The 27,664-nt window shown below is 38.5% G+C and overlaps 2 protein-coding genes across 5 annotated transcripts; one reads left to right on the forward strand and one right to left on the reverse strand.

The window, feature by feature from the left end:
* Window positions 1-7,719, forward strand: GPATCH11 (G-patch domain containing 11). Of its 3 annotated transcripts, none has more exons than XM_032185340.1 (9): window positions 1-183; window positions 275-518; window positions 1,370-1,411; window positions 1,491-1,611; window positions 2,413-2,503; window positions 2,616-2,720; window positions 3,323-3,404; window positions 4,342-4,427; window positions 6,900-7,719. In XM_032185340.1, the coding sequence occupies exons 2-8, from the start codon at window positions 317-319 to the stop codon at window positions 4,395-4,397; spliced, it is 699 nt and encodes a 232-aa protein (XP_032041231.1). In that variant the 5' UTR covers window positions 1-183; window positions 275-316; the 3' UTR covers window positions 4,398-4,427; window positions 6,900-7,719. The 3 variants fall into 3 exon arrangements, with proteins under 3 accessions (XP_032041231.1, XP_032041230.1, XP_032041229.1); XM_032185339.1 differs by having other exon boundaries at window positions 292-518; window positions 6,923-7,719; XM_032185338.1 differs by having other exon boundaries at window positions 2-183; window positions 292-518.
* Window positions 7,085-27,308, reverse strand: EIF2AK2 (eukaryotic translation initiation factor 2 alpha kinase 2). 2 transcript variants are annotated; one of them, XM_032185336.1, is made up of 16 exons: window positions 27,237-27,308; window positions 26,509-26,640; window positions 24,954-25,068; window positions 23,660-23,847; window positions 19,843-19,949; window positions 18,279-18,348; window positions 17,407-17,491; window positions 16,329-16,363; window positions 16,046-16,159; window positions 14,904-15,023; window positions 13,536-13,643; window positions 11,492-11,693; window positions 9,450-9,575; window positions 8,822-8,920; window positions 7,308-7,370; window positions 7,085-7,222 (listed from the first exon to the last, which is right to left on the reverse strand). In XM_032185336.1, the coding sequence occupies exons 2-16, from the start codon at window positions 26,610-26,612 to the stop codon at window positions 7,103-7,105; spliced, it is 1,656 nt and encodes a 551-aa protein (XP_032041227.1). In that variant the 5' UTR covers window positions 26,613-26,640; window positions 27,237-27,308; the 3' UTR covers window positions 7,085-7,102. The 2 variants fall into 2 exon arrangements, with proteins under 2 accessions (XP_032041227.1, XP_032041226.1); XM_032185335.1 differs by lacking the exon at window positions 27,237-27,308 and having other exon boundaries at window positions 26,509-26,660.
* Window positions 27,309-27,664: the final 356 nt, after the last annotated feature.

Here is a 27,664-nt window from a genome sequence, read left to right on the forward strand (position 1 = left end):
CGGGCTGAGGTGGGCGTTTGGGTGCCCGGGGAGGTGTGGAGGGCCGGGGGGCTCCCCTCAGCCTCCTACCGGGCAGCGTGGGGGTTGTGAGGTGTTTGGGGAAAGGGGCTGAGCAGGGAGGGCATGCGTGCTGGCCATGGGGGAGGACGAAGAGGAGGATTATATGTCTGATTTGTTTATTAAGTAAGTATCCGCCTTTTTTTTATTTTATTTTTTTTTCCTTCTTCAATGATTATAAGTGTAAAAAGAATCAACAATGAGCTAAGATTTGCAGGGGGTATTAATTCGTAGGCAGGATGTGAGGCCAGGCTTGCCCATGGTGCGCCGGGTGAAAGAGGCTCTTCAGAAGGAAGAAAAGCAAAAAGAAGCCAACGAGAGGAACCGACAGAAGAGCGTAAAAGAGGAAGAAAAAGAGCGGCGTGACCTGGTGTTGAAGAGTGCGTTGGGCAACGAGAACAAAGGCTTTGCCCTGCTGCAGAAGATGGGCTACAAGAGTGGCCAGGCCCTTGGCAAAAGTGGTAAGTTTGTCACTGTCTAGACCTGCGTGCTGCTTTCAGGTGTACCCTTATATTTTATGGACTGCATCTGCTGCTTCACTTATAGATGGGGTCAATAAATGCCTCTCTAAGAGCCCTACCATTACTGTCATGTTGTGACAGGAAAAAAAAAAAAAAAATTTCTAAAACAAAAATGACTGTTGAGAGATGTGAGGGAAGCAGCAGTACTTGCTGCTTGCTAAATGCGTTTCAGTATGTGCATGTCTACAGGAATTGCACTAAGAAGTTGATCTGATGGTCTTGGAAAGCTCACTGCTCAAAAAAAAGTCAGCCCCTTCTTTGAATTTATCGCTGTATTTTGGAAAAGAAACAGTACTTAGCATGAAGTCTTGACAGATAAAATTAGTGAAGGAAAACATCAGTAATTGTTATGCCAGTTCAGTGCATCTCTAGCAGATGATCAGCAACTGAAGTGGCCCAGACAGATTCTTGTTGTACTTCATCTTTATCAAGCTGTGAAATTCTCAAATAAAAAAATGCCACAGAAGACTGTAGCAAAGCAATCTTCATCACAGGTATGCTGTACCTATCAAATTGACATCATTTTCTTTCCGTTGGGTAGTGTTCTGAAGAAAGCATCCAGCAATTCCGCAGACAAGGAAAAAAAGAAAGGAGGTTGCAGCTCAGCTAGGTTATTTGTAGTGCACTAAATGTATATCAATAAGAGTTTTTTCAATTTCCAGAAAACAGAATTGCAATAAAATTTACATATTTAATGGCAAAATCAGCTTGCCTGTTTGAATATACCGTGCAAACCATAGTTTGAGAAAGACCTGTTTTTTTTTAAATCGGCCTATTTTTCCTTTTCACAGGAGAAGGCATTGTTGAACCTATTCCTCTGAACATAAAAACAGGTTTGTGATGCTTCCTAATTTACTTAGTTAGGTATCAGAGCTTCTCAGATGCTTACATTCATGTTTTGAACTTACATAGGCAGAAGCGGGCTTGGTCATGAGGAATTCAAAAAGCGAAAAGCTGAAGAAAAACTAGAAAACTATAGACAAAAACTCCATATGAAAAAACAAGCAAATGAACAAGCTGCAGATCAATTCAGGTAAAATTACGTAAATGATACCCCAAGCAGTGCCTACAAGGCTGTTCTTTTTTATATGTTAAGTTTGGCTATTCTGTTAGTGTGTTACTAATTCTGCATGTTGTTTGAATGGGAGGTACGAGTTGAAATATAAAACAAGCAAGAGCAGTTGAACACTGTAACACTGTACTGCTAAAAGTATGTATGAACGTTTATAAAAATAAAAGATTCAGCAATGTGAACAGTACATATGCTAATTCTCAAATAACTTGCAACTTTTTAAGTCAAAGAACCACGTCATCTTTTTCAATATAAAGCTCATGGATAATCCAGAGCAGCATTGCTGCAGTGGTTTTGGGTTGCAACAAACTAAAACTCAGGGTAAACTTTGGGGGTTTTAATATATATATTTTTTCTCCTTGTTTGCTTGTTTATATGTGGAGAAAGAAAGACTAGGGAAGATTAAAATCTTCTCTGCAAATGTTTCATGAACCATTTTTTCATGTATTACGGAAACCTGGTGGAAAAACAGTACGCGAAGGGTAATTATCATCAAAAGCTGTGTCCTGAAGAGGTAACTGAAAGGTTTATTTCAAAAAAAAAAAAAATACATGTTGCTCCTCCAAAAATGATGTTAGAAGGGACTTGTTAACTTCAACATTGTTCTGGTTAGCGTGGTCTTCTCTGGTCTGCATTTGGCAGTTGGAGGGATTGGTATAGCTAGAATCTTAGCACATTTTCTATTTTAGAAAAGCTGTTGACTGTAACACATTTTACTGTTTGTCTTCCTGCTTATTTTACCTATCTACTTTTTCTTAACAGAGTAAGGTTCAAAAACAAACAAGAAGAACGTAAGATGGAAGGAGACCTTCGAAAAAGCCAGAGGGCCTGCCAGCAATTAGATATGCAGAAAGTAAGACACATTTCTCTGTGTTGGAAGGAAGTTTAAAGTATAAAGATATAGGCTACAAAGTAATTATTAATAAATTAAAGTTAATTTCCATTTAAATCCTTCATTATTTAAGGATATTGATGTTCCCAAGGAGACTTGGTATTGGCTAGAACCTGAAGAGGAAGACAAGAAGGATGAAGAGGACAAGGATGATGAATGCACAAGCTCAGACTTAAGTGTAAGCTTCACAGCTAAACGCATGGCTCGATTCACAATGAAATTGTGTTCCCTTTAATGTTCCCTTAAAGTATGTATTCGTCATTTTCAAAGCTGTAGTAAATGATCTCTTTGCCATCTTAAAGCCGTCATTTTTAAAACAATTATATGATAAATCAGTTTTAATGTTTTATATTTTATTGCTTATCTTTTTTGAAACTAATCTTTAGAGAAATGTTTTTTAATGTCTTTAATGTTTTCTGAGAACTAGATTACACCACTGTTGTTAGCTTAACATATTTGATTTGCAGAGTTGAAGTGTGAAAAATTCCATCAGAAAGTATCATACAGTTGATATAAGGTAGCTAGGTAATACTTCGGCTGTATCTTCAGTGCGGGTTTTGTAGCTGGAAAGAATAATGAGCAAACAGCAGCCATTAACTTTCCAGAGATCCTGGATTCCTTTGCTGTAGGTACAACAATTTGGGTAACTTCATGCCATACTGAGTTACAACAGCTTTTCTAAAGAAAAAGGTTAAACAATCTGTTTTAGCAAAACCAGCAGCTCAAACCATTTTACATCATGTAAGCCCCTACTTATTGCATCCTTGTACCTACCTATAGGTATCAGAAAAGCTACAACTCCTGACTGCATATTTAAGAGAAGAACACTTTTATTGCATTTGGTGTGGAACCACCTACGAAGGTGAGAGTAAACTTGCCACTTATGTGTTTTACTTCGCTTACGCAGCTAGACTCGAGTAATGCAATATATATTCACTCTTTACCCTGTTGCATGCTTTCGTCAAGGACAGTGCTATACAAACTATGCCTATGCTTCTGTTCTTTATAGTCAATTCTCCTTTTCTGAGGTCCAGAATCAAAGGCTATCAACTTTTTGATATTGGGTCTAACCTTATTTCATCAGACATCTTCCCTTTACTATAATGCAGATGGTTGATACTAGGTAGCTTCAGCATTACCAGAGACACTTTCCTAAGAGAGCTCTCAACAGCCCACACGTGCCATCTGAATGGCTTTGTCTTCTGTTCTGCAACCTGGCTTATGAGAAGCTGTCATGATGTAGTCTGGTAGCTGCGTACTTACCCCTCGTCCAGGGTACAAAGTTTTCTGGGAGAAACATTAATACTTCTGTCAGAATATATACTTTTTGTTTCTCTTACTAAAGTCTTTTAAATATACATAAGGGATTTTCGTTCCAAGATACTGTTTTGCAAAAAGCTTGGTGGGTTTTCATTGTAAGCCAACTGTAAGTTGTTTACATGCACAAAAAGTACATGCTGGCACTTAATTTGAATTGGTATTAATATTCATTTTGTTTTGAGAAAACAAACGTCAGATATTAAAAGTCAAAAAAAAAAAAGCTTGCAGGTGTTTCTGGAACAATTATAACACATCTAACTTCATTGCACAAGAGAGGGTAGAATTTGTGTTGCTTTTTATTTATTTATTATGTTGTTATTTATGTCCAGTGTTTTAAAACACAGTTTAGAATTAATAACTTGCAAACCTTGAATTCTATTTAACCTGTTTTGTACAGTTTCTTCAAATAATTCTAGCAACTTTTTTTCATTTTCTTTCAGTGGAATTAACTGCTCACTTTTTCTCTGCTTATTCCATAGATTCTGAAGATTTGTCTTCAAATTGCCCTGGAGACAGTGCTGCAGATCATGACTAAAGCCTTTCTAAAGAAAGGAGTTCTAGATAAGTATGTATAGTTGCTATACTCTGACAATATATTTTTTTAAAGGTTCATTTTTTTTAAAAAAAGGTTCATTGTTGTGCCCAATTTCATACCACTGTACACAGAAGAATCATAAAGTTGACAGGTTATACTGCAATTTTTGAAGCATTCTATGTTTTTTCTGCTTGTTGCACAACTTATTAGGAATTAAAGATGCATTATTGCGAATTACTGTAACGTGAAGGCAGGTAAGAATTCCACAGTCTTCAATTATGCTCTGATTTTAAAAGATCAAGTTTGAATAAGTCTTGTTACTTGTTATACAAGTAACAAGTTATGTAAGTAACATATATTATACAAGTAACAAGTTGTATATGATTTGTTATTCTGTTATACAGGATGTTAAACAGGTGTGTGTGGGGGTCATCCTTATTGGATGACTACAGGTCAGAGTTTTTTTTCCTTAGTATCTCAGAGCTCACGGAGGAGGGAGCTTTTGAAATGTTACAATGGCATTTAATATTCGGTTATATATAAAAGGTACATATTCACCAGATCATGGGACATGTTCAATTTAAATACATATTTATAAATAATCTTAATAGACTTTTTATCCTTAGGGAATGACAACTGCTTCTGTAAACATCCTCCAGTAGAAAGTTACTACTAAAGTATACAAATACTGCAAAAAAATAAAGATCTATTAAAAACTTCTGTGACAAGCTAAACAATACTTCACAGTAAGAAAGGAATCATCGAAGGGCTCAGGTTGAAAGGCACCTTAAAGGTCTCGTTCCAACCCCCATGCCATAGGCAGGGATGTCACCTACTAGATCAGGTTGCCCAGGGCCCCATTGAACCTGGCCTTGAACACCTCCAGTGATTGGGCAACCTGTGCCAGTGCCTCACCACCCTCTAAGTGAACAACTTCCTCCTAAACCTCTAATCTAAATCTCCCCTCTTTTAGTTTAAAACCATTCCCCTTTTTCCTTCTTTATTTGATTAAGAAAAAAAGTTGCTCTCCATAAGCCCTCTTTAAGTACCGAAAAGTTGCAGTAAGGTCAGAGTAATGGTGAGTAGTGGTGGTACAAGTGCTCTGTGCAAGAACTACAAAGGTTTCAGCTGAAACTTGTCACATGTTAATTTTCACATTGTAAGGGTAGGTTTATGGGTGAAAGGGAAGTGGAACTAGTAGTGGTATTTTTGGCTGTTGGGATATAATTTCTCCTAGACCTTGAGTACTGCAAAAAAAATATGAATTAGTCCAAAATAATTGAATGCTTTATTTATGAACAATAACATTCATTATAAGGGGAAAGAAAAAACAAAAAACAGTTCTTAGAAAAGGACATAAAATCAGACCGTTATTTAGCACCGCTTACAGGGGATCAACAATAGATTTCCATAAGAGTATAAAAATGACTACATAATCTTTTATATTATTCTTTTTAACCAAACACCCACCTTTAACCTGTTTAACATTTTAGAAAAATCCTATTATAATTTATCATTACTACACATCATCACATCATACTTATTTTCCTGCTTAGAATCTCTGCGCATACGCCTTTATGCGGTACCACAGGAGTGAGCTGTGTCTTTTCAAGCAATTCAAAAATGAGACTCAGAAAGGCTAATTTGCCCATCTTTACTCCCCTTCCTATTCTACTAAAGCTGTAGTCTTTGAAGTATGTAACCAAGTAGTAACAGGCAATCTGCTGTTGCCTTTTGCAGAGCTGATGGTAAGTCCACTAGAGGTGTTCAGGATACCTGTTACCAGTTGCACATGCCTCAGTACTACAATAAGTGATTAAAACCCAGCAGTATGGGGGAGAGGATGTTTAAAGTGCTTTCGACAAAGTATTTAAAATGGTTACTTCTGAGAAAATGCTGGAGACTGAGTACCCCAACTTTGTTTCAGAAAACAAAAAAAAATCCCGAGGGTTTCAAAAGTTTAGGATAAAATCTCTTTCAACTGGATTTCCTAGAAGCTAGATGCTTGACATTTAAAACATTTACATTCTCAAGGAACACCTACTTTAAAAGAGTATTTACATTTTAGCGCATTAAAGGTGTTAGGTGTTCTGATGGAGATATTGTGAAAAGAAAATTCATTTTAAAGACCTGAAATTCAGTAAAGAATAAACCCCACCTCTTTCTAGTATTCTTCCTACCAAAATCAATCTTTCCAATTCAGCACATTACCTCCTCTGGTCTAAAGAGGGGAGGGGGAGTCTAGTAAATAATATAAAGTTTGCTATTAAAAAAAAGAAAGGTTTGGTTCACATGCCACAAGACAGAGCTTCATCCACTTCAACTGATAACGGATTGAGCACGTGTTAAGAGCACACACGTGGGGAGTTGCCACAGGCCAGTTATCACATCAACACAGTCTTACGGAAGACAAGGAGTAGGTTCCTGTGCTTATTGTGTAATATAGTTCAGCTCATACCTAACCTGTGTTTCCACGTAAAAATTGTAAGCGATTGTTTGCAGATGTTTGCTGTTCTGATCTGCAGCCAGTGGGAGTGAACGGTGATGCGACCATTTTGGCCAGCAAGCTCCTCAATGGCAGGAAGGCGGAACACCATGGAAAAGACGTATCCCGTGTCTTGCTCTTGCTTCTGATATATTTATGGAATTTCATAAGTTTGAATCAAACTGGATTTAAGCACGATCTAGAAGACTTAAAATGGCGTTTACTGAGTATGAACTTTACGTGAGTTGTCTTTATCAACACTCTTCAAAAGCTCAAGTATTTCAGATGCATGGGGCCTTTTTGAGGCGTCCTTTGAAAGCATCTTTTTGATTATGGGTGCCTGCAAAAAGAAATTAAAATTGAGTTATTTTTTTTAAATGAGTAAAGAGAGAAACTAACTGAAATAATGTATTCTAATACTATACCTGTGTTTTAAACCGCTCAGCGAAGCCCTCTGGAAATTTACTTTCTCTTACTTCAGGCCATATCTGAAATTCATATGAGATAAACAGTTTCAGTATGCTTTTATTCATTATATTTTGCATCTCATTTCACAACTTGTGAAACTCATTTCACAATCTGTAATAATTTACAGAAGTAATCAGAATACAAATCTACAAAAAAGGTAAGGCTGCAAAAAACTATAGAAGTTTGAAAAATTCTCATTTAGTTGAGCTTTGTTTTTTTTTTTATGGTCGTTTTTGTAAACTGTTGTCCCTTTTTAAGATTAAAAGTTTCACAAAATACAATGATGTGTTTGTTTCAGCAAACCTCTCTACTTCATAACCATTATCCTTCTGTTCTCAAATAACAGCGATTAAAAAAAAACAAACAACACACATTGTGAGAAGGCTTAATTTCTTGTTCTGACAACGTGTGGATGTTATTTCTGAGCCAAGCAGGTGTGCTTCCTCCCTTTTACCTTGTTCAGTGCTACAAAATTATTTCTATGTCACTGCAGAAAATGCTAGGTGGAGTTCAAAGCAACTAACAGTGAGCATTTCTAAATACATGCTTTCAGAAATTGCTTCTGGGTGACAACTATTTTTTTCCACGTAATGATTTTCAATTGGTTTTGCCTTTTAAACTTTGAATACCGTAGGACTGTAGGAATTTTTGCACAGTTGGCTGTGAGCAGGGGAAAGTCCCTTAGTCTTTAGAAATACTACAAGGTAGGCAATTGGAGCCAAGTCAAATCTGTGGACCAAACACACTTTGATATGCTTTGGTTTTGTTGGCAAAAAGCCAAGCTAACAGTGTTCAACCATATACATAGATCTTACAAAATAATGACTTCAGAAACAATACACATCATCTACATCCCTGTCCTACGACTGTATAGATTTGAGCGTAGTTTGGGCAAAGATTAAGTAACACTGGTATCTTCTTGAAGTAATATTTTTTCAATTAAAATAAAGCCATATATTCCAAATCACTTTCATTTCCATTTCAAAGAACTACAAAGGTTTCAGCTCTATGGAAACTTTATTCTTGTCCCATGCTGTAGTGAAGAAGAGCATGGCAGACACTAAACTCTCCCAATTCTTATTTTTCTAAAATTAGAAAAATATTCCTTTCCAATACTCTGATCAAATAAAAAGATCAGATATCTTTTCGGTAGATACTTTTTAGATTTTTGATTATTTTCCCTATAGATGCATGTACATATCTAAGCTTAGTAAGGCTTTAATCTGTATATCAGTAGGACATAAGTAAAATAAACCCAGTGATGTTTCTTCAGTTATTACATTTTAACTGAAGCATGAAGGACTTGTGAGCCTTACAGACATGAATCAAAGGGAAAATATGAATAGAGACAGTACTGTAGTTGTACAGATTCCTTCTGGCATGTAATCAGCATAAGATACCTGCAGTAAGGCAAAATAACTATACATGATATGAAAGGGTTTTTTTTATTTTTTATTTAAAGATTACATACCGTAATTTTCTCATGACGACTGGCCAGTGCCGAAAGAATTTCAAACCAAATTAATCCCAGTGCATAAATATCTACTTCCTTTCCATATTTGTCACTGAACTGCAAAGATCACAACAAAAATAATGTAGGTGTCAAATACAACTGGACACGCCTTCTTAATGGAAAATTTGAAATCAATAAAAACTGTCACCTGAAGACTGCAGGACTGGCATTACTGGATCCCTTTATGCTATGATCTTGTTAAATAGTGGCTGTGATGTCACATTAAACACACTGAAGTTATGACTTCTACAAAACTAAGGCATGCCAATGTCTCTTTGTTACAAGTAATGAAACAGAGGGACTCAAATGCCACAGTTAACAGAGGTCCTAAATTCAACTACATGGCTGGCAAACTGTTATGCAAGAGCACTTCTTACACCAGTGTCAGACCTTGTAGGTTAGGACAATTAAATAAAACCACCACACTTGCAAACTGCTTTCTTCAGAATAAGGTTACCCTCATATACAGTCATATCAGGGAACATTAAGCAACTTGGTTTAATACTGCGATAAGGGTCAAACACAACCAATACTGAGTTTATACTGTGAAATGCATGCAGAGACAGTAACACAGCAAGATAATTACCTGCTCTGGTGCCATGTATGATTTTGTTCCTCGGTTCCCAGTCAGAGTTTCATATGTCACAGAAGTCACAAGACCAAAGTCACCTATTTTTATTTGACCATCACGTGATATGAATATATTCTGAGGCTATATACATACATATATATATAAAAAAAAAAAGTAAATCAGTAAATTACTGTATCACCAAGGTTTACCATCAAGTATAATCAGCCACAGAAGTGTTCCCCTTAAAATTTGGTAATCGTTCACAGAAATTACTAAGAAACAGATTGGGGGTGGGAAACAGAAGAAAGTTCAAATAACTTTGCTTTGAAATACACAAACTAAGTTTAAAATAGCATACACCTCAATAACTAACTTTATTTTAACTACTTGTGATGACTATATCATGCTTTAATATTCTTCAAATACATTGTGTATATAATATTTACTATCCAAAAATGCTTTTTAGTCCTGGGATTTGATGCACTTGTGCAAAGCATTTAGGCTTACATGGAATTCCACTCAAAGTATAGTTTCTCCTAGGCACAGTAGGAGTATCTGTACAAAGTTGACTGCAGAGTTGGGGCTTGCTACAGGTATCTCACAGTTTTCATTGAACTTAGCATTTTTAAATTTGACAAAGTCATCAGCAACTAAAATAAAATTGTGTAAGTTTGGATGAAGCTTTCCAAGCCATCTGTTATTCCAAAGAATAAACTATATTTCTGAATGCCGTTAAAACAAAAAACAAACAGCCTCATCCTGTCTCTAACCCAAAGAAGATCCAGCGGACTGTAAGGCCAAGAAAGACTTAAGGTTTCACAGGAAGTGATCTTTGTGTCAAGAATGCCCAGCACAGTTCTTTTGTTCAAGAACAACCAAGTCAACAACACATTTAATAACAGTAGTGCCCTATTTGAAGACTTCACTCATGCCAGGCACAAACAGACATTCATCTCAGGATGAAGAGAGCTTGAAGCTATTCTGCAGCTGTGATTCTGTGACACAGATCTCAGGTGGCCAAGCACCTAAGCTAACAGATCAAAGTGGGGATAAAGAAGTTGCTAAATTAAAATGCAGGCAGACAAGTTAGCAATAGGACTTGGAAGAAGATTACAGCTAGTTTCCATGGATGAGAGACTGGGGCAGCAGACTCATAGGAACACAGGAAAGTATATAAAATCAAAAAGTGTATAAAATTCAGGTTACTGGAGGTCTTGAGAGAAGGGGAATATGCATCAAGGTCAGCATCACTGTATCATCTCTCAGCTCTAATACTCTCTAGGTATTTGGGCATAACCACTATATGAAGAAGACAACATCCTCAATCTACATTTAGTGTGACTCACTGCAGCCATCTTTAGTTTTTAGGAAAGCCACCACAATAATGACTTGCTCACAATGTAAGTTTTAAAACTGTAAGCAATGTTGTAACTCGCATATAAACATTGAAGGCTTGTAACTTTGTTCTTTAAAAATATTTTGTTTTAATATAAAGATTGTATGGTCGTGCACTTCTGGAGACTAAAATTCTATTCAAAAAAGTAGCATGCAAATATTTGTATGCATACATGATACAAGAGCAACTAGAATCATTATCAAATACAATAGATTCTAGGATAAACTGTCCCCTTGCAATATAATAAGAGCAAACTTCCTAGACTCAACCTTTTGCCTTCTTTCTTTTAATTGTTTTATTACCAAGGAAGATCAGTATTCCTTTTCCCAATAGGCTGTCTTGTGACCTAGTAGCACATAACACACGAAAATGCCTGTTAATTGATGACTGCTGATTGCTTTGGCCTTTTTTTGGTGGTGGGTATTTTTGTGTTTTTTTTGGGAGGATTGGTTGTGGTGGTGTAGGTTGTTTGTTGGTTTTTTTGTGTTCATTTTTTTTTTTTTTGGGGGGGGGAGGAAGAGGTTTGTTTCGTTTTTTAACTAATGCACTCTGTGTCCTTTAGTTTAGATTTTAGTTTAGATTTTAGAATGAAATCCAGCCAGTTGGTACTACTTTTATCTAAAATTATTACAATTATTTAAAAAATACCTCTTCTGCTTACCTTGAGATCTCGATGAATTAACCCTTGCGAATGAATATAGTTCACTCCTTCCAGTATTTGTAAAAATTTGTTTTGTGCCATATCTTGGTAACTTTGTTTCTTTGGGTTTTTTCCATTTTTTTCAATCCAATCTTCCAGAGTTCCTTGTTCACAGAATTCTATTTGGATGAAAAGGCAAGGAATTTTTGTTTCTGACCTCTGCCTGCAAAATAAAGTTATACACTATTAAAACTGGCAAGATACAATTCCTCCAAAGCCTCCAAATTCCTTCCAAAGCATTAATGATTCTCAGGTCCCTCTTCTCTAAAAAAAAAAAAACAAACAATAAATAGATATAGATATATTTGTAAAATTGTTATTCTTTTTGGAGTTACTCAAAAGAAAGTCTGAAAGTTTCTTGATTTTAAAGACCTTACACCGCTAGGTACTAGATCTAAATAAAAAACAATCCAACCAAACAATCCCTGTTCAGTTGCTACATACCTCTGCAAGATTCCTAACATTTTGTTTACCTCCTTTTGTTTACCTCTCTTGCTCCCTGTTGAGCAAGAAATAGAACAGTACTTGGGTCCCATCTTGCCCTCTAGGAATTACTGCAAAACTCTGGCAGGTATTCCCTATAGTGCTCAACAGGATTAGCCTTCCTCCCCTACCTAGAATGATCACATTTTTTTAACCTTTGTCCCTTAAAGAAGGAAGTGTGGTGACATCTTTTATGTGCACAGGAAGTGTTCAAAGCCGAGCTGGACAGGGCTCTGAGCAACCTGATCTAGTGAAATATGTCCCTGCCCATGGCAGGGCGGTTGGACTAGATGATCTTTAAGGTTCCCTTCCAACCCAAGCCATTCTATGACTGATTACATGACAAGTCTGTGAATCAGAGAATCATTCTGAAAGACGGAAATCTAAATGAGATGTATTCACTGAGTTCCCTCACCATCAGCCCACAAAATAGACTAAGGCTGGAGATGGGGAGGGAAGGACAATATGCAGAGGAGGAAGCACCACTTCTTTTTCTGATTTGCATTGTGTGATCTCAGTGCCTTAGAATAAAGCATTCTGAGGCACTGAAAGAACAAGCATTAATTAAAGTGGCTCGGGACTCTCTACAGCCTTGAGGTCAGGCCACTAGGTGGCCTTCCACTCTGGGACTTCAGCCCTTTGAGACTTCAGCCTTTGAGACTTAAGGTCTTTTTCTGTGATAACCAGCATCTGTTCAATATTAAATGCATAAGCTATATTGAGACTCCAAGCTACTAATGGTTGGATTTTCAGGAGACTTTTTTTGCCTATTTAATTCAGTTTTTTTCTGAACACTCTTAACAGATATTGTGCTAACCGTAATTTTGAATCCATTAATATTTTATGGCTTTAGGTAAATTAGGTAACATACCTGAAAAGTGAAAATTTATAGCTATGAAAAAGGCTTACCATAAAACCTTTGAAAATTTAATAACCTAACTTATTAGTAAAATTCTTACCACTGTCTTGCCAGCACTCTTAGTGCTGGAAGACTACCTCCAACAAAAGAACATTTCATTCTGCATTTCTACTCTCAATAGCTCTGTGTTCACAATAAAAACTCTATCAGACACCATAGTTTAAATGTTACTTTAGAGAAATAATTACATTTATAAGAGTTATTGGATAATCAATTCCTAAAAAAAAAAAAATTAAAAAAAAAAGGGAGGGGGGCTTCCAATCAGGAAGCTGGCAGACCATTTTTAAGTTATGTTAATCCTTGTCCCATATTTTGATTTTTGCATTCCTACATTATTCTACAGATACAGCAAGTTCTGTATAATAAGAGACAGAAGAAAGATAAAATTATTAAATATTCAATATTCACCAATAAAGTATTTAACTATAAACCACTGGCTGCTCAAGAGTACTGTGTTTTTTCTCCTAACAATGATTATGGAACTACACATATGCATTTATATTTGTGTAATGGTGCATAAACAGTGATCAGCTTTTCTTTTAACAACACAAAATTCAATATGGAAAACACATTCGTGACTGCAAACTACTGTTTTGTAGTTACCTTGAGTCTGGATAAGTCACATAGTCAAGCCCTTCCCAGCTACAATAATACCGCACTATGTATTTATGTTCAAGTCTTGCGAGTCCTTGTACTTCACGCTTCACCTTCCTGTTTGGAGAAGAAAAAAAAAATCTCAAACAAAACAAATATTTCAAAACAAAGATATTTTCCTACAAAAATTAAATATTGAGTTAAATAAAAGACAATTTAAATAGCAGCATACAGACAGTTTTGCATTGATTTTGAAAAATAATGGAATGTTCTTAGAAGGTAAAAAATATAGCTTTTTTTTTTTAGAAATCAAAGCCCTGCTCAACAATGCTGAAAAAGGTTTGTTTACATATACAGAAGTGTGCAAATACTCATGAAGAACTATTGCTGTAATTGGCCTACACTTCTTGTTAAATTACACAGTGAAAACTAGCACTTTTTACTAAAAAAGGTTGTATTGATTCTTCAAATACTGTAATCAAAATGAAAATAATACACAACTGTGAAGAATACAGGAATTTGAAGGGCAATGTAAAGGACAACTATTTTCAAATTTATTATTTCATAGAGAACAACTTTATTTTTCTGAATAGATTACATAAAAGAAATGCAAGTTCTTCAGCTGCTGATTATGTACTCTACTAGTAGTCTTAAATACTCTAGTTGAAAAAAATTACTTTAAAAATTTAAGATCATTATTCTGTGTGGAGATTATTATAAAGGACAAGTAACGTGGCAATATGGTTCACTCTTCACATTACATAGTTATATTATTTAGATATAAATTATATGTATTTTCCAATTACAAACCACAAAATGTATTACTTTCATTTTTCTCCATTTGCCCTAATTATAGTCATTATATATTATGGATAAGTAAATTTTCAGGTAAGGTACCCTGTGTAAAGTAACATTGCTGCTTCCAATGGTTTTATTAATCAGCAAATTTTCTTGAAACACATTCTACAATATTAACAACCAGAAATCATAAAAATTCTGTACAAGTGTACTTAGGGATAGTTGAACATAATAAATCTACTTTCTTACAGCTGTATGCCAAGTTATTTGAGAGATTGCAAAAATGAAGACTGGCATGCAGTTTTCAGCTTTACAATGAACTAAAGAAAAGTTTACCAGAAAGACAGTTAATAATGAAAATTCCTTAAATGCTCCAAGGATTATTAAAAAAGATAGTCATGGAATAATAGAATGTCTGGATTGGAAGGGACCCACAAGGACCACTGTGTCCAACTCCCGGTTCCCCAAAGGGCCATCAAAAAAAACATAACAACAAAAATAAACAACAACAACAAAAAAAGACTATGAAAAACCTGATTAAGGATGTCCTAAAAAAAAAAAGCAATATACAGTACTTACATTTTGAGCTCAACGCGCTTGACTGCATAGGTCATCTCATCAATCTTTGCTGTTGCTTTGAAAACATTCCCAAAACCACCTTCACCAATTGGCTTTATATTTTTATAGTCTTTAAGAAATCTTAAAAAGAAAAGTAATATATATCCAACTGGAGTGTACTTAGCATTACATTTAGAAGATACAGAAATGGTCCCAAAAGGCTTAATAATATCTGCTGAAATACCATTCTATAGGGCTCACTCAATATACACATACACAGGTCTAAATCATAATCTTGAAAAAAAAAAAACAACCAACAACAACAAAACAAACAAACAAACAAACAAACCAACCACAAGGGATAGCAGCCCTATAACACATCATTGCAGCTCTCATCTGAAATGTAAAAAAATGAGTTCCAAACCCTACTTCTGGTAAATATTTCAAAATTTATACAGAATGGGAAATGTAGTACTTCCTCTGAGTGCCTATACCTATGGATATGAAACTCATCCAGATTCTGAATTCAAGTCTTATTCTGTACCAGGCAAGATAAACTAGAAGGAAATCACTCCTACATATTAATTGTGAGCATAGAAAAGTGTCATTTTCGCAAACATTTCACCAACCACAATCTCAAAACATGTTTGCTGTCTGTCTGTTTAAGTATTTGTAAAACAAAGTTCCACTGCAGTTCCTTTTTTTTTTTTTTTTTCCATATAGCAACAGAATAAGAGCAAATTTTCTTTATTTGTACAGGGCCTGACTGTGATGCAGTTATCTTTCTTCATAGTCACTCATATGGTGCTGTGGTTTTGATTTGTGATGAAAACAGTGCTGATAACACTAATTTTAGCTGTTGCTGAACAGTGCTTGCATAGCATACAGGTCTTCTCTGTTTCTCTCCCTGCCCTGCCACAAATCAATTGACTAGGGGTGTGCAAGAGATTAGAGAAAGGACACAACCAGGCAGATGACCCAAACTAACCAAGGAGATCTTCCATGCCATATAACCCCATGCTCAGTAATAAAGCTGAGAAGAGGGGGGTTGAAGTAGGTATTACAGCAATATTCTCTCATATTCTATTATAAATAACCAATTAAATCTAGACCACTGCATAATGTACTTGCTATACAGGTCTTAGTAAAAAAATCCTTCTTACCTTTCATCCGCTGTGTATTCATTTTCCTCACTGTTATTTGGCAAGCTTTTGTTTGAATCCGACATCTTCTTCTCTTCTTTGTTATTTGCATTGTTGAAATTAGCTGCCAATTTTCTTTAGCAGGGATAAAAGCAAAATTTATAAGAAGCTGTTTTTCTAATACATGACAAGAAAAAAGAAATGTACCACACAATGGTGACATTTCTTTGTTAGATATAAAAAACAGTCAAGTGGTATGTAGTATAGTTTTATGGAAGATAGCGATCTAGAACTAAACACATACCTTGTGGCTTTAATGGCAGAATTTTGTCCGTTTCTCTACATGAAAAAGAAAAACAACAGCAGCTAAGATATCCTGATTTTTTTCACTATAATTAGTTTAAAACGCACCTGAAAATGTATCCAGCATCTGTCTATCTATAAATGTGTTCATACCTTATATAAAAGGTAGGACCCGTATATAAACGACACAAGACTCAAATGCATAGTAAGTTTACAGATGATAGTAAATTAGGAAGAGCTGCTGACTCCCTTGAAGGTAGAGAGGTCTTGGAGAGATATCTTGACAAATTACAGGGCAAGGCAATCACCAACCACATGAAATTTAACAAGAGCAAGTGCTGGATTCTGCACCTGGGTAGGAGCAATCTTGGATATATGTGCAGACTGGGGGACAAGGGGCTGGACAGCAGCTCCCCAAAAGAGATCTGGGGGTTTTAGTCAATGGCAAAATGAATATGAGTGAACAGCATGTCCTGGCAACTGAAAGGACCAACTGCTTGCTGGGGCGCATCAGGCATGGCACTGCTAACTGCTTGAGGGAAGGGATTGTCCCACTCTGCTCTGTGCTGGTGCTGCCTCACCTCAAGTAGTGTGTGCAGTTTTGCGCACCACAATGTAAGAAGGACATAAAACTATTACAGAGTGCCCAAAGGAGGGCAACAATGATGGTGAAGGGTCTAGATGGCAAGACATACAGCCTCACAAGGGGGGGTGGAGGAGCAGGTACTGAGCTCTTCTCTCTGGGGACAGTGACAGGACCCAGGGAAACGGCATGGAAATGGCCCACAAAAAAAAAAAAAAAAAAAAAAAAAAAAAAAAAAAAAAAAAAGCGCTTAGTTTGATCACCCTTCTCGCTAGTACAAGCCCATGTAATCCATGATACATAAACTGGGTCCACAGTAAATACATGTAAGTAAGTGATAATGGATAACAGTAAGAAGGTACTTAATATTCCTAGAAAAAATGCTCACATATTTTCTAGTAATTAGCAGTAAAGGAGGAAACTGATGCTACACTCCGGCAAGAGGCTTGCTCTGTTCAGGGTCTAAAATACAAGGAAGACCATCTTTTTACTGTACCTGCAAAGGTGAAGCCTTTTCAGATGGCAACATGTCTTTCATTTTTTCTGCCAGGTATGCATCTGTGTCTTTAAAGCGAACACCCCTATTATGGAAAAACAATACTCTCATTTTAGGTGAAAGTCATCATAAACTAATACAATGCTTCCTAGAGTTTAAAAAAAGCATAGAAGTCATTCAAGTTTTTAAAAGCAAGACCTGAGTAAGCATTAACCATGACTGATTTACACTACAAAACTTCATGCAGGAGAGCTAATAAAAATAGCAACATTTTGTAATACATTTCCCTATTTCTATAGAATCTAAAATATATGATATCCTTTATTTAAAGAGTTTAAATACAGAGGATTATTTCAATACAGTGCAGCCACTTTTTGAATTGTATGTATCAGCTTGCTTTACAATGCCATGAAGAATATAAAAGAAGTGAAAGCAGCACTACCACCACATAAACTGCTAGGCATGAAAGGCTTGACCTAAGGTTCCCAAATTACAAATGAAACATTATGCATGTTAGTTTTCTTTTGTTAAGCAAATTTTCCCTTTGTTGGAAATGAAGATTTATGGAGAATGAAAAAGGGAAAAAAAATAATCAGAATGTACAGCATGGAAAAGTACTAAATTTAGTATTAAAAGTACTAAATTCAGTTACACTGAATTTTACAAGAGTGACACAATAGGAGAATGAATGTTAGAAATGTCATGAAATAATACAACTGACTGGTGTATCTGTGTTCCTTTTATGTTGCAATAAAAATGCCTCCGATAGGAACTATTCAATAAAGAAACTAGGACAAATATTATTTAGAATCAGATCTAAAATTAGTAAATACATTTTTATCACTGTCACATTATCAATGAACCCAACTTACCCAGACGGAGCCAACTCTCCAGGGGAATTAGGCTCACTAGCTGAAGGACTGGTGATAGATTTTTCACTCTCTGTTTGGAAAAAAAGAAAAAAAAGAAAAAAAAAAAAAAAGAGAGAATGGTTAACAAAATCACACAAAAAAATCCTCAGAGAAAAAAAAAAAGCCCATCTAAGATGGGGGAAGGAAGATTACAAGGTCCTCAGTGGAAGCTGATAGCAGCATGGAACATACAAAGCATTGCATAAGAAAGGCATCTGCCTAACTTCCACCTAGCCTAGTGAAAAACATGCCCTCTCACAGTGAGCATTATACAGACACATTTGCAGAAGTAGCATCTAGGATTTATTAAAAATTAAGAAAAGAGTAACAACTATTAAAAGCAAACGTTTCCATTGTTTACCGCAGTTCTCTGTGGGGGGAAAAAAAAAAAAAAAAAAAAAAGCAACTCTAAGAGTTTATGCTTCAATAATATCCCCCCCACACACAATTTTTTATTATTATTTTTTTTTAATTCAGAAATACACTGGGCCTTTCTACTTTTGGCTAATATGTACATTTAGTTATATTTTGTTTATTACACGGATACCACCAGAAATGAAGACACATAGCATGACTACTAGGAAGACAACAAAACAGCCCACTCTCCTTTACAATAATTGCTAGAGAGGTTTTGCTACAGGCCGTAGATGTCAGACTATGATGAAAACGTGAAGATCCATGAGCTGACAGCATATTACAATATTAAAGGAGGATCCTAGAGCTTAAACAGACTACTCTAAATAGGCAGTGAACTTTAAAACAACAACGAGGCATTTAACATCCACACTGAACTGTTAAATAATGAAAAAATTAAGTACATAAAGTCAAAAAGATTTTTCCTCCTCTGTGCTGCCTTCCCTTCACTTAAATTAGTTCATATGTACTGTTCTGCGCACTTCAGAAACTGATTTTGGATTACTATTAGAACTCAGATACTTTTGTGCATCTATGGAAATATGATGGCTGCCATGAAGACAACAGCTCTGCTCTCTAGAGGATTGTGTTAGCAACTGCTTCACTGGAATCATCCTTGGGACATCACAGAAGTCAAGCTCTTTTCATTCTAATTCCTGCTTTTGCCTTTCTCACACTTCCAAGATTATTAATCCAATTGATCCAGTAGGAGATTTATGCTTACAGCCAGTCACTTGGCAATACTTCAGAGAGCAAACAGAAAACTGGCGTATTAGAGCAGGCAGGAATCAAACATGTTTAATATACACACATTCTTGAATAGCAATGTATCAGACCATCTTCTGAAATACACAATTAGAGATAGCAGCTCTGAGATTGAGATTTTTTTTTTTCATTCAGCAATTGAACATACAAGCACAACATAAATTTTACCAACCAACAGAATCCTGTAACCCAATCACAGTAAGAAGGATTTTTTCACTCTAAGTGGAATTTATGTTACATGCTTTGAAACAAAATGAATGAGTCCATTTCAAAGACTAAAGAGAAAATAATTTAATTTCTGTCTTAAGGCTAAATATAGCACACACTGTTAAAGATTCACACTCACGTAGCTTCTCATAAGCTTCTTTTGCAGCAGCCTGTTTTGCAGCACCTAGAGAGTTTCCAGTACCACGTCCCAAAATGTGACCACTAATTGTGCAACTACAAGAAAACCTGTAAAATACAATAGCGAATAAACTCTTCTTATATCCTGTCTGACAAGCCTCAATTTAATGATTTAAAGCACTACAGTCAGTTGATATTACAGAAAGAAAAGCTGAAATATACTTCTTCAAGAGAGTATTTTCAATATGTTTAACATAATTAATAATGGTAGATAATTAATCTGATGTGCCTTCAGAAAATATATATATATATATTTTAAAGTATTTAACACTTTTTTTTAAGGTTGAACTCCCCAAAACATCATATAGGTACAGATGACCTCAAATTAAGTTTTTAAGAATTTTAAGTTTCATAAGGGTTGATTTTGCAGGGGAGCAGAGTTTTCCAGCATATTGTCCAGACAGTTAAAACATGCAGTTCATCAGTCTTCAGCTGTTGCTAACTGGAATATTTGTACAATTCACTGACTGCTATGCATACAGAAGGAGACACAGGCAGGCTCTCCTTCGTGCTTCGTTCCTAGGGGTCTTTGAAATACATGCTGAGAAGCCCACAAAGATGCCAGAGCATCTCTTCTCCCAGCTGAACACTCAGCCCTGTTAGCCTCTCCTCTTACGTCTTATTCTCCAACCCCCTAAACACCTTAACGACCCTCAGCTAGATTCTCTCCAGATTATTTCCAAGTTTTTACTGTATTTCTAAAGTTTCATATCACAGAATCACAGAATTTCTAGGTTGGAAGAGACCTCAAGATCATCGAGTCCAACCTCTGACCTAACGCTAACAGTCCCCACTAAACCATTTCCCTAAGCTCTACATCTAAACGTCTTTTGAAGACTTCCAGGGATGGTGACTCCACCACTTCCCTGGGCAGCCTGTTCCAATGCCTCACAACCCTTTCAGTGAAGAAGTTCTTCCTAACATCTAACCTAAAACTCCCCTGGCGCAACTTAAGCCCATTCCCCCTCGTCCTGTCACCAGGCACGTGGGAGAACAGGCCAACCCCCACCTCGCTACAGCCTCCTTTGAGGTACCTGTAGAGAGCGATAAGGTCGCCCCTGAGCCTCCTCTTCTCCAGGCTGAACAAGCCCAGCTCCCTCAGCCGCTCCTCGTAGGACTTGTTCTCCAGGCCCCTCACCAGCTTCGTCGCCCTTCTCTGCACCCGCTCAAGCACCTCCATGTCCTTCTTGTAGCGAGGGGCCCAAAACTGAACACAGTACTCGAGGTGCGGCCTCACCAGAGCTGAGTACAGGGGGACAATCACCTCCCTAGCCCTGCTGGTCACACTGTTCCTGATACAAGCCAGGATGCTGTTGGCCTTCTTGGCCACCTGAGCACACTGCTGGCTCATATTCAGCCGACTATCCACCATCACTCCCAGGTCCTTCTCTGCCTGGCAGCTCTCCAACCATTCCTCTCCCAGCCTGTAGCTATGCTTGGGGTTATTGTGCCCCAGGTGCAGGACCCGGCACTTGGCCTTGTTGAACTTCATGCAGTTGACCTCAGCCCATCGGTGCAGCCTATCCAGATCCTCCTGCAGAGCTTTCCTACCCTCAAGCAGATCGACACACGCACCTAACTTGGTGTCATCTGCGAACTTACTGAGGGTGCACTCGATGCCCTCGTCCAGATCATCGATGAAGATATTAAAGAGGACCGGCCCCAGCACCGAGCCCTGGGGGACGCCACTAGTGACTGGCCTCCAACTGGACTTGGCTCCATTCACCACGACTCTTTGGGCCCGGCTATCCAGCCAGTTTCTAACCCAACGAAGCGTGCGCCAGTCCAAGCCAAGAGCAGCCAGTTTCTTGAGGAGAATGCTGTGGGAGACGGTGTCAAAAGCCTTGCTGAAGTCAAGGTAGACCACATCCACAGCCTTTCCCCCATCCACCCAGCGCGTCACTTTGTCATAGAAGGAGATCAGGTTCGTCAGGCATGACCTGCCTTTCATAAAGCCATGCTGACTGGGCCTGATCGCCTGCTTCCCCTTCAAGTGCTGCATGATGACTCTCAGGAGGATCTGCTCCATGAGCTTTCCTGGCACTGAGGTCAAACTGACAGGCCTGTAGTTTCCCGGGTCTGCCCTCCGGCCCTTCTTGTAGATGGGCATCACGTTTGCTAGCCGCCAGTCGACTGGGACCTCCCCCGATAGCCAGGACTGCTGATAAATGATGGATAGTGGCTTGGCCAGCTCCTCTGCCAGTTCCCTCAGTACCCTTGGGTGGATCCCATCTGGCCCCATCGACTTGTGCACATCTAAGTGCCGTAGCAGGTCACCAACCAGTTCTTCGTGGATAATGAGGGCCACATCCTGCTCCCCATCCCCTTCCACCAGCTCAGGGTACTGAGTATCCAGAGAACATCCGGTATTGCCGCTAAAGACTGAGGCAAAGAAGGCATTGAGCACCTCCGCCTTTTCCTCATCTCTTGTAACTAAGTTTCCCCCCGCATCCAGTAAAGGATGGAGATTCTCCTTAGTCCTCCTTTTTGTGTTGATGTATTTATAGAAACGTTTTTTGTTATCTTTAACGGCAGTAGCCAGATTGAGCTCCAGATGAGCTTTGGCCTTCCTAATTTTGTCCCTGCACAGCCTCGCTACTTCTTTAAAGTCCTCCTTAGTGGCCTGCCCACTTTTCCAAAGCTTATAAACCCTCTTTTTCCTCCTAAGATCAAGCCACAATTCTCTGTTGAGCCAGGCCGGTCTTCTTCCCCGCCAGCTCGTCTTTGGGCACGTGGGGACAGACCGTTCCTGCGCCATTAAGACTTCCCTCTTGAAGAGCGCCCAGCCTTCCTGGACCCCTCTGCCCTTCAGAACCGCCTCCCAAGGGACTCCACCAACTAGTGTCCTGAGCAGCACAAAGTCAGCCCTCCGAAAGTCCAATACAGCGGTTTTACTGGTCCCCTTCCTGGCCTCGCCAAGAATAGTGAACTCCACCATTGCGTGGTCACTCTGCCCGAGACAGCTCCCGATGATCACGTCCTCCACCAGTCCTTCTCTGTTTGTGAAGAGAAGGTCTAGCGGGGCACCTCCCCTGGTAGGCTCACTAACCAGCTGCGTCAGGAAGCTATCTTCCACGCTCTCCAGAAACCTCCTAGACTGCTTTCTCAGGGCTGTGTTGTGCTTCCAGGATATGTCAGGGAAGTTGAAGTCCCCCACGAGTACAAGAGCTGATGATTTTGCAACCTCTGTCAGCTGCCTGTAGAATTCCTCATCCGTCTCCTCATCCTGGTTCGGCGGTCTATAGCAGACCCCGACCAGGACACTAGCCTTGTTGTCCCTGCCGATCCTAACCCAAAGGGACTCGACCTTGTCATTCCCAACCTCGAGTTCTACATGGACTCAACCTTCGAGTTTCCATGGACTGATATTAGACTAATAGGTCTGCAGCTTCCTGGGTCTTCTCTCATGCCCTTTCTGTAGATGGGTGTAACACTGGCTAGCTTCCAAGCAGCAGGGACCTCCCTGGACTCCTATGAACTTTGGTAAATTGTTGAGAAGGGTCCAGCTATGACATCTGCTAATTCCTCCTGCTGCATGCACTGGTGTACAAGCATTTCAGATGTGCTCCTGAACCCGCAGCACTCCCCAGAGTGGCATAGATGTTCGCATTAGCCTTGCCACCCTCAGCTGGTGACATACAATCCCTTGGGTTAACATCAGTGTTGCAAACAGTATCCCCCACTGATCCTAGTTTTTAACTAATGGTAGTGTTAACAAGAAGTACTGAAAGCAAGTAAGAACACTAAGTATATCTTACGTGGGCTCGTGGGCATCTCCAACACGGCTTATGTTATTGTAATTAACTACTAGCAATTTCTTTTGTGAGTAGTCATTTAGTAGACTGACATAATCAACTGTAAATCGCACATCCACAGCTAGTCCAAATCGTGAGGTCACTGGAGACGTCATTTGTTCTGGAGCTGGCATATTTGAATGACTGTTTTGCTGTAAAACAGAAAAGGTAACCTAAAAACTTAAGCTTAATTAAATTAGTTTAAGATAAACAATGCATGAAAACTAATACAGCTGCAAGGTTTGTCAGCATTTCAAAATATTTATAAGAAATTCAGAGGACAGTCACCCCGAGCCAGACTTATTACATTCTGGATTTCCAAACACACATAAACCCAGTTTTCAAAGTACTGCACCTGTGTGTTTAGCAACCTATCACCACATTTCCCACCTCTTTTAACAAAAGGCAGGGAATGAACAGCGAAATGTCTCATAAAAAAAGAGCTGTTTTCTGAACTTTCTCGCCACTTCAGAGCCAAGTAAACAGGTGGCAGCAGAAAGCTAAGCTGCTGATGTTGCCATTAGCAAGGGCTGTAAATGCTCCTGTGCATGTACAAGAGGGGAAAGCAGGACTTGTTTGAGGTGCCTCCTGATTAGGCAGCATTTGTAATATATTAGCATTTGGGTTAGAATAAAGACAGTGACATGGTAAAATAATGCAAAGAGGTAAGGGAAGATTTCACTCAAAAGGTGCTAAGAAGCATTCAGAATCAAAAACTAAATTAGAGAATGGTTACCAAAAAACACCTGTCAGAAACAAGGAACAAAATTCAAACCTAAAAAAATTGAGGGGGGTTAGAATTAACTATACCATAAAGAATATAATGACCAAGAAGCAAAGACTAAACAGAACAAGTGAAAGTAATATATTTTATGAGCAAAGTGGCAACAGACACACTGAATAATAGCTTGCAAATGTTCTGAAGACATTCTGAAGGCTCAACAGCCATCACGATGAAAAAGGAACACTGTCCACTCTGGACATGCCAATGCAGCTTAACAGAGGCAAATAAATTTCCTCATCCTTCTATAACACAACAGGAGAAAATACTCTTGATAACACCCAGTAGTAGAATAAAAAGGCAAATAGTTCAGTGGTAAGAAGCAGAAAAACATTGAATAAAAATGGACAAAGACAATTTAACTAAGTACTCAGAACCTCTTCCAAATTAAACATTACTATTTTATTTGCTACTTTTAGAGAATCATCTTTAACCTTTACCAGCAAAAGAAATACATACATCATACAATTTACTCACCTCTTGTTCAATCATTTCCCATGTATTTTTTGCTGCTACTGCTTTTGCTTCCTTCTTAGATTTAGCACTGCCGCTGCCATATTCTACGTTGTTTATTTTAACCACAACCTTGAACCTGGAATAAAGGAAACTTTTCTGTAACATTGTTAAATTTTGTCTCATAAAAATTTAAACACCTTTTCAGATTCAAATTTATTTTTATTATGTACAAAGCACTATAAATTACCTGTGGAGGTATTTGTGCATTTGCATGTTTTTACTACATCTTACTCCAGGTTATCATAAATCTGTAGTATAAATACTTCTAGAAATTTTACCTCCCTGATCAAAACTGCATATTCTTTATTTGCTCTAACAGTGCTTCTAAATGTTTAACACCTTTTATAAGCAAAATTACTACAGAATGCACAAGGTCAGCATCATTACAAGGCAAGTTTGTGAAGCCCTACCAACAAAACATACCTCAGAGCTGCAAAACTATATGAAGGGAAAAGATCAACTAATCTTGATTTCATGCATCCAGAAATGATATTACATTCACCTTTGATAAGCTAACCTACATTGCTTAGTACAAAAAAATGCATTTGGTGATTCACAAGACCCAGGTTAAAATGCAGTCCCTTTTGGCCACTTTGGGTCTCCAAAAACGAACAGAGGCACATCAGAGATGCAACATGGGATTATGTAGTCACTTCAACTCCAGCATATCTCTCTGCTGCCATTTCCCTCAAAAGGCCAACCCATTCTGCCCTTCTAACACTCAGCCACTTATCCCCTCTACCTCTGGCACACAATTATTTGTGCACTGCTGCTGAAAAAGCAACAGTGAGTCAGACCAGGAAGTCAGCTCAAGACTGACTGTACTCAATCAGGTTGGGCTGAAATCAATTTTTTTTTTCCCACAGAAGCTTGCATGGTGCTGCATTCTGGATTTGTGATGGAAACAGTGTCGATAGTGTTTTGGCTATTGCTGAGCCATGCTTGCAAAAAAGGCAAAGCCTTTTCTGTTTCTCACACTGCCCTACCAGTGAGGAGGCTGGGGTGCACAAGAAGCTGGGAGGGGACACAGCCAAGACAGCTGACCCTTACTAACCAAAGAAATATCCCATCCCACCTCATCCCATCCCATGTGGCTCAGCAATAAAAGCTGGGGGAAAGTAGGAGGAAGTAGGGCATTTGGGATTGACAACTGTCCTCTCAAGTAACCATTAAGTGTGATGAAGCCCTGCTTTCCTGGAAATGGCTAAACGTCTGCCTCCTGATGGGAACCAGTGACAGAATTTTGCTTTGCTTGCGCACACAGCTTTGTCTCACTAAATTTTCTGTATCTCAAGTTTTTCTCACTTTTGTCCTTCTGGTTCCCTCTGAAAACTCGGAAAAAAGCTTTCTCCTTAAACCCTGTGCATCGCATGGCATCCTCTGTACCCACCCACCCATCTGTGTTTTCAAACAGCTCTCTACCATACACTTTCAACCAATCCACTTCTCAGAAGACAATCTTTGCCCAATTTGCATCAAGAATCCTGATGGCTACTGACATGCATAGTGAACTTACTCAGGATCATGAGATGGGCCTTTCATGTCCACAGTGACATAATCAAGCTGTAATTTATTCCTTTGACAGTAACTGTTGATCTTGCCCATACACTCTCGTTCCATCTTGGCACAGTATCTGAGTACGAAGACCCTGTAAATATTGACAGCCATGTTTAAGCCTCCACGTGCTACTACAGCAACAACCCCAATTTGGTCAGCCCACTACTGTGCTACAGAATATAAAATGTTGCCAATAGGATAAAGCTCATAGAAAACGATTTTTAGGTTCTAATTCAAGTGGTTGATTTGCTACTTTTTTGAAGACTTACTGGAATAGCAGCTTGAGAAAGCAGAGCAGTGAATACAATGATTATGAAAGATTTCTTAACAGATTTCTTGGCAAGAAAAGGTTGAGTCATTCACTGAATCCTGAGAAAAATCTGTAACATTTCTCCGGACAGAACTAAAACTGATACCTCTAAAGCGGAACTGTGTTAAAATGTCTCTACATTGTAACATCCACTTTCAAAACGTGAGTTCTGTCAGGCTCGGTGACACATACAAAAATGAGCAGAGAAAAAAAACAAAACAGAATGACAGTAAAGAGTGAGTCGAGAAGAAGCACATCATTTAGACGAGGATTAAAAACAAAAAAAAATAGATGAAACCACCACACAACCCGGGCCCCGCGGCGCTGAGCACGACCTCCCCCGGGGCCGTAGTCCCCGCGGGCCCGGCCGCCATTACCTGGGCTCCGACCCGCTCGGCTCCGCAGCGCAGCCCGGAGTGCGGCCCGCTTGGCCCGGCCCGCTTCGCACCGCCCAGTTTCTTTTCCTCCAGCGTCGCCGGTCTCCGGCTGGAAGTGAAAGCGAAAGCGACACGCCCTCCGAGCTTTTCCCAAACATAGATGGGGTTGGGTAGCCCTCCTCCCTCTCCGACTAGCCCGGCTACACGGTCATGTCCCCTGCCGATAACAGTCCCAGCCATTCCTGCTGTTCGCAGCAGCACCCTTCTCCTTCAGTGCTGCAGGGGTCCTGAGCAACTTGCCGAAGAAATTAATTACAAACCGTGGTTAGGCCACATAACAAAGTCTATTTCCTTTTGTACATTTCGAAATCTCAGCTCCGTTGCTATCCTTTTGGTTGGATATTGTTTGACTGTGTCATATTATTTTA

The sequence above is a fragment of the Aythya fuligula genome, chromosome 3, assembly GCF_009819795.1.
Source record: "Aythya fuligula isolate bAytFul2 chromosome 3, bAytFul2.pri, whole genome shotgun sequence".
NCBI lineage: Eukaryota > Metazoa > Chordata > Aves > Anseriformes > Anatidae > Aythya > Aythya fuligula.

Coding starts and splice junctions, on each gene's coding strand:
- EIF2AK2 (XM_032185335.1), bottom strand. CDS start 26,660: ATGGCTGTCAATATTTACAGGGTCTTCGTACTCAGATACTGTGCCAAG. Junction 13,644..14,903: donor AAGCGCGTTGAGCTCAAAAT/GTAAGTACTGTA, acceptor TTCTCCAAACAG/GAAGGTGAAGCGTGAAGTAC. Junction 7,223..7,307: donor CTGAGCGGTTTAAAACACAG/GTATAGTATTAG, acceptor TTCTTTTTGCAG/GCACCCATAATCAAAAAGAT.
- GPATCH11 (XM_032185339.1), top strand. CDS start 137: ATGGGGGAGGACGAAGAGGAGGATTATATGTCTGATTTGTTTATTAA. Junction 519..1,369: donor CCAGGCCCTTGGCAAAAGTG/GTAAGTTTGTCA, acceptor TCCTTTTCACAG/GAGAAGGCATTGTTGAACCT. Junction 2,721..3,322: donor GCACAAGCTCAGACTTAAGT/GTAAGCTTCACA, acceptor ACCTACCTATAG/GTATCAGAAAAGCTACAACT.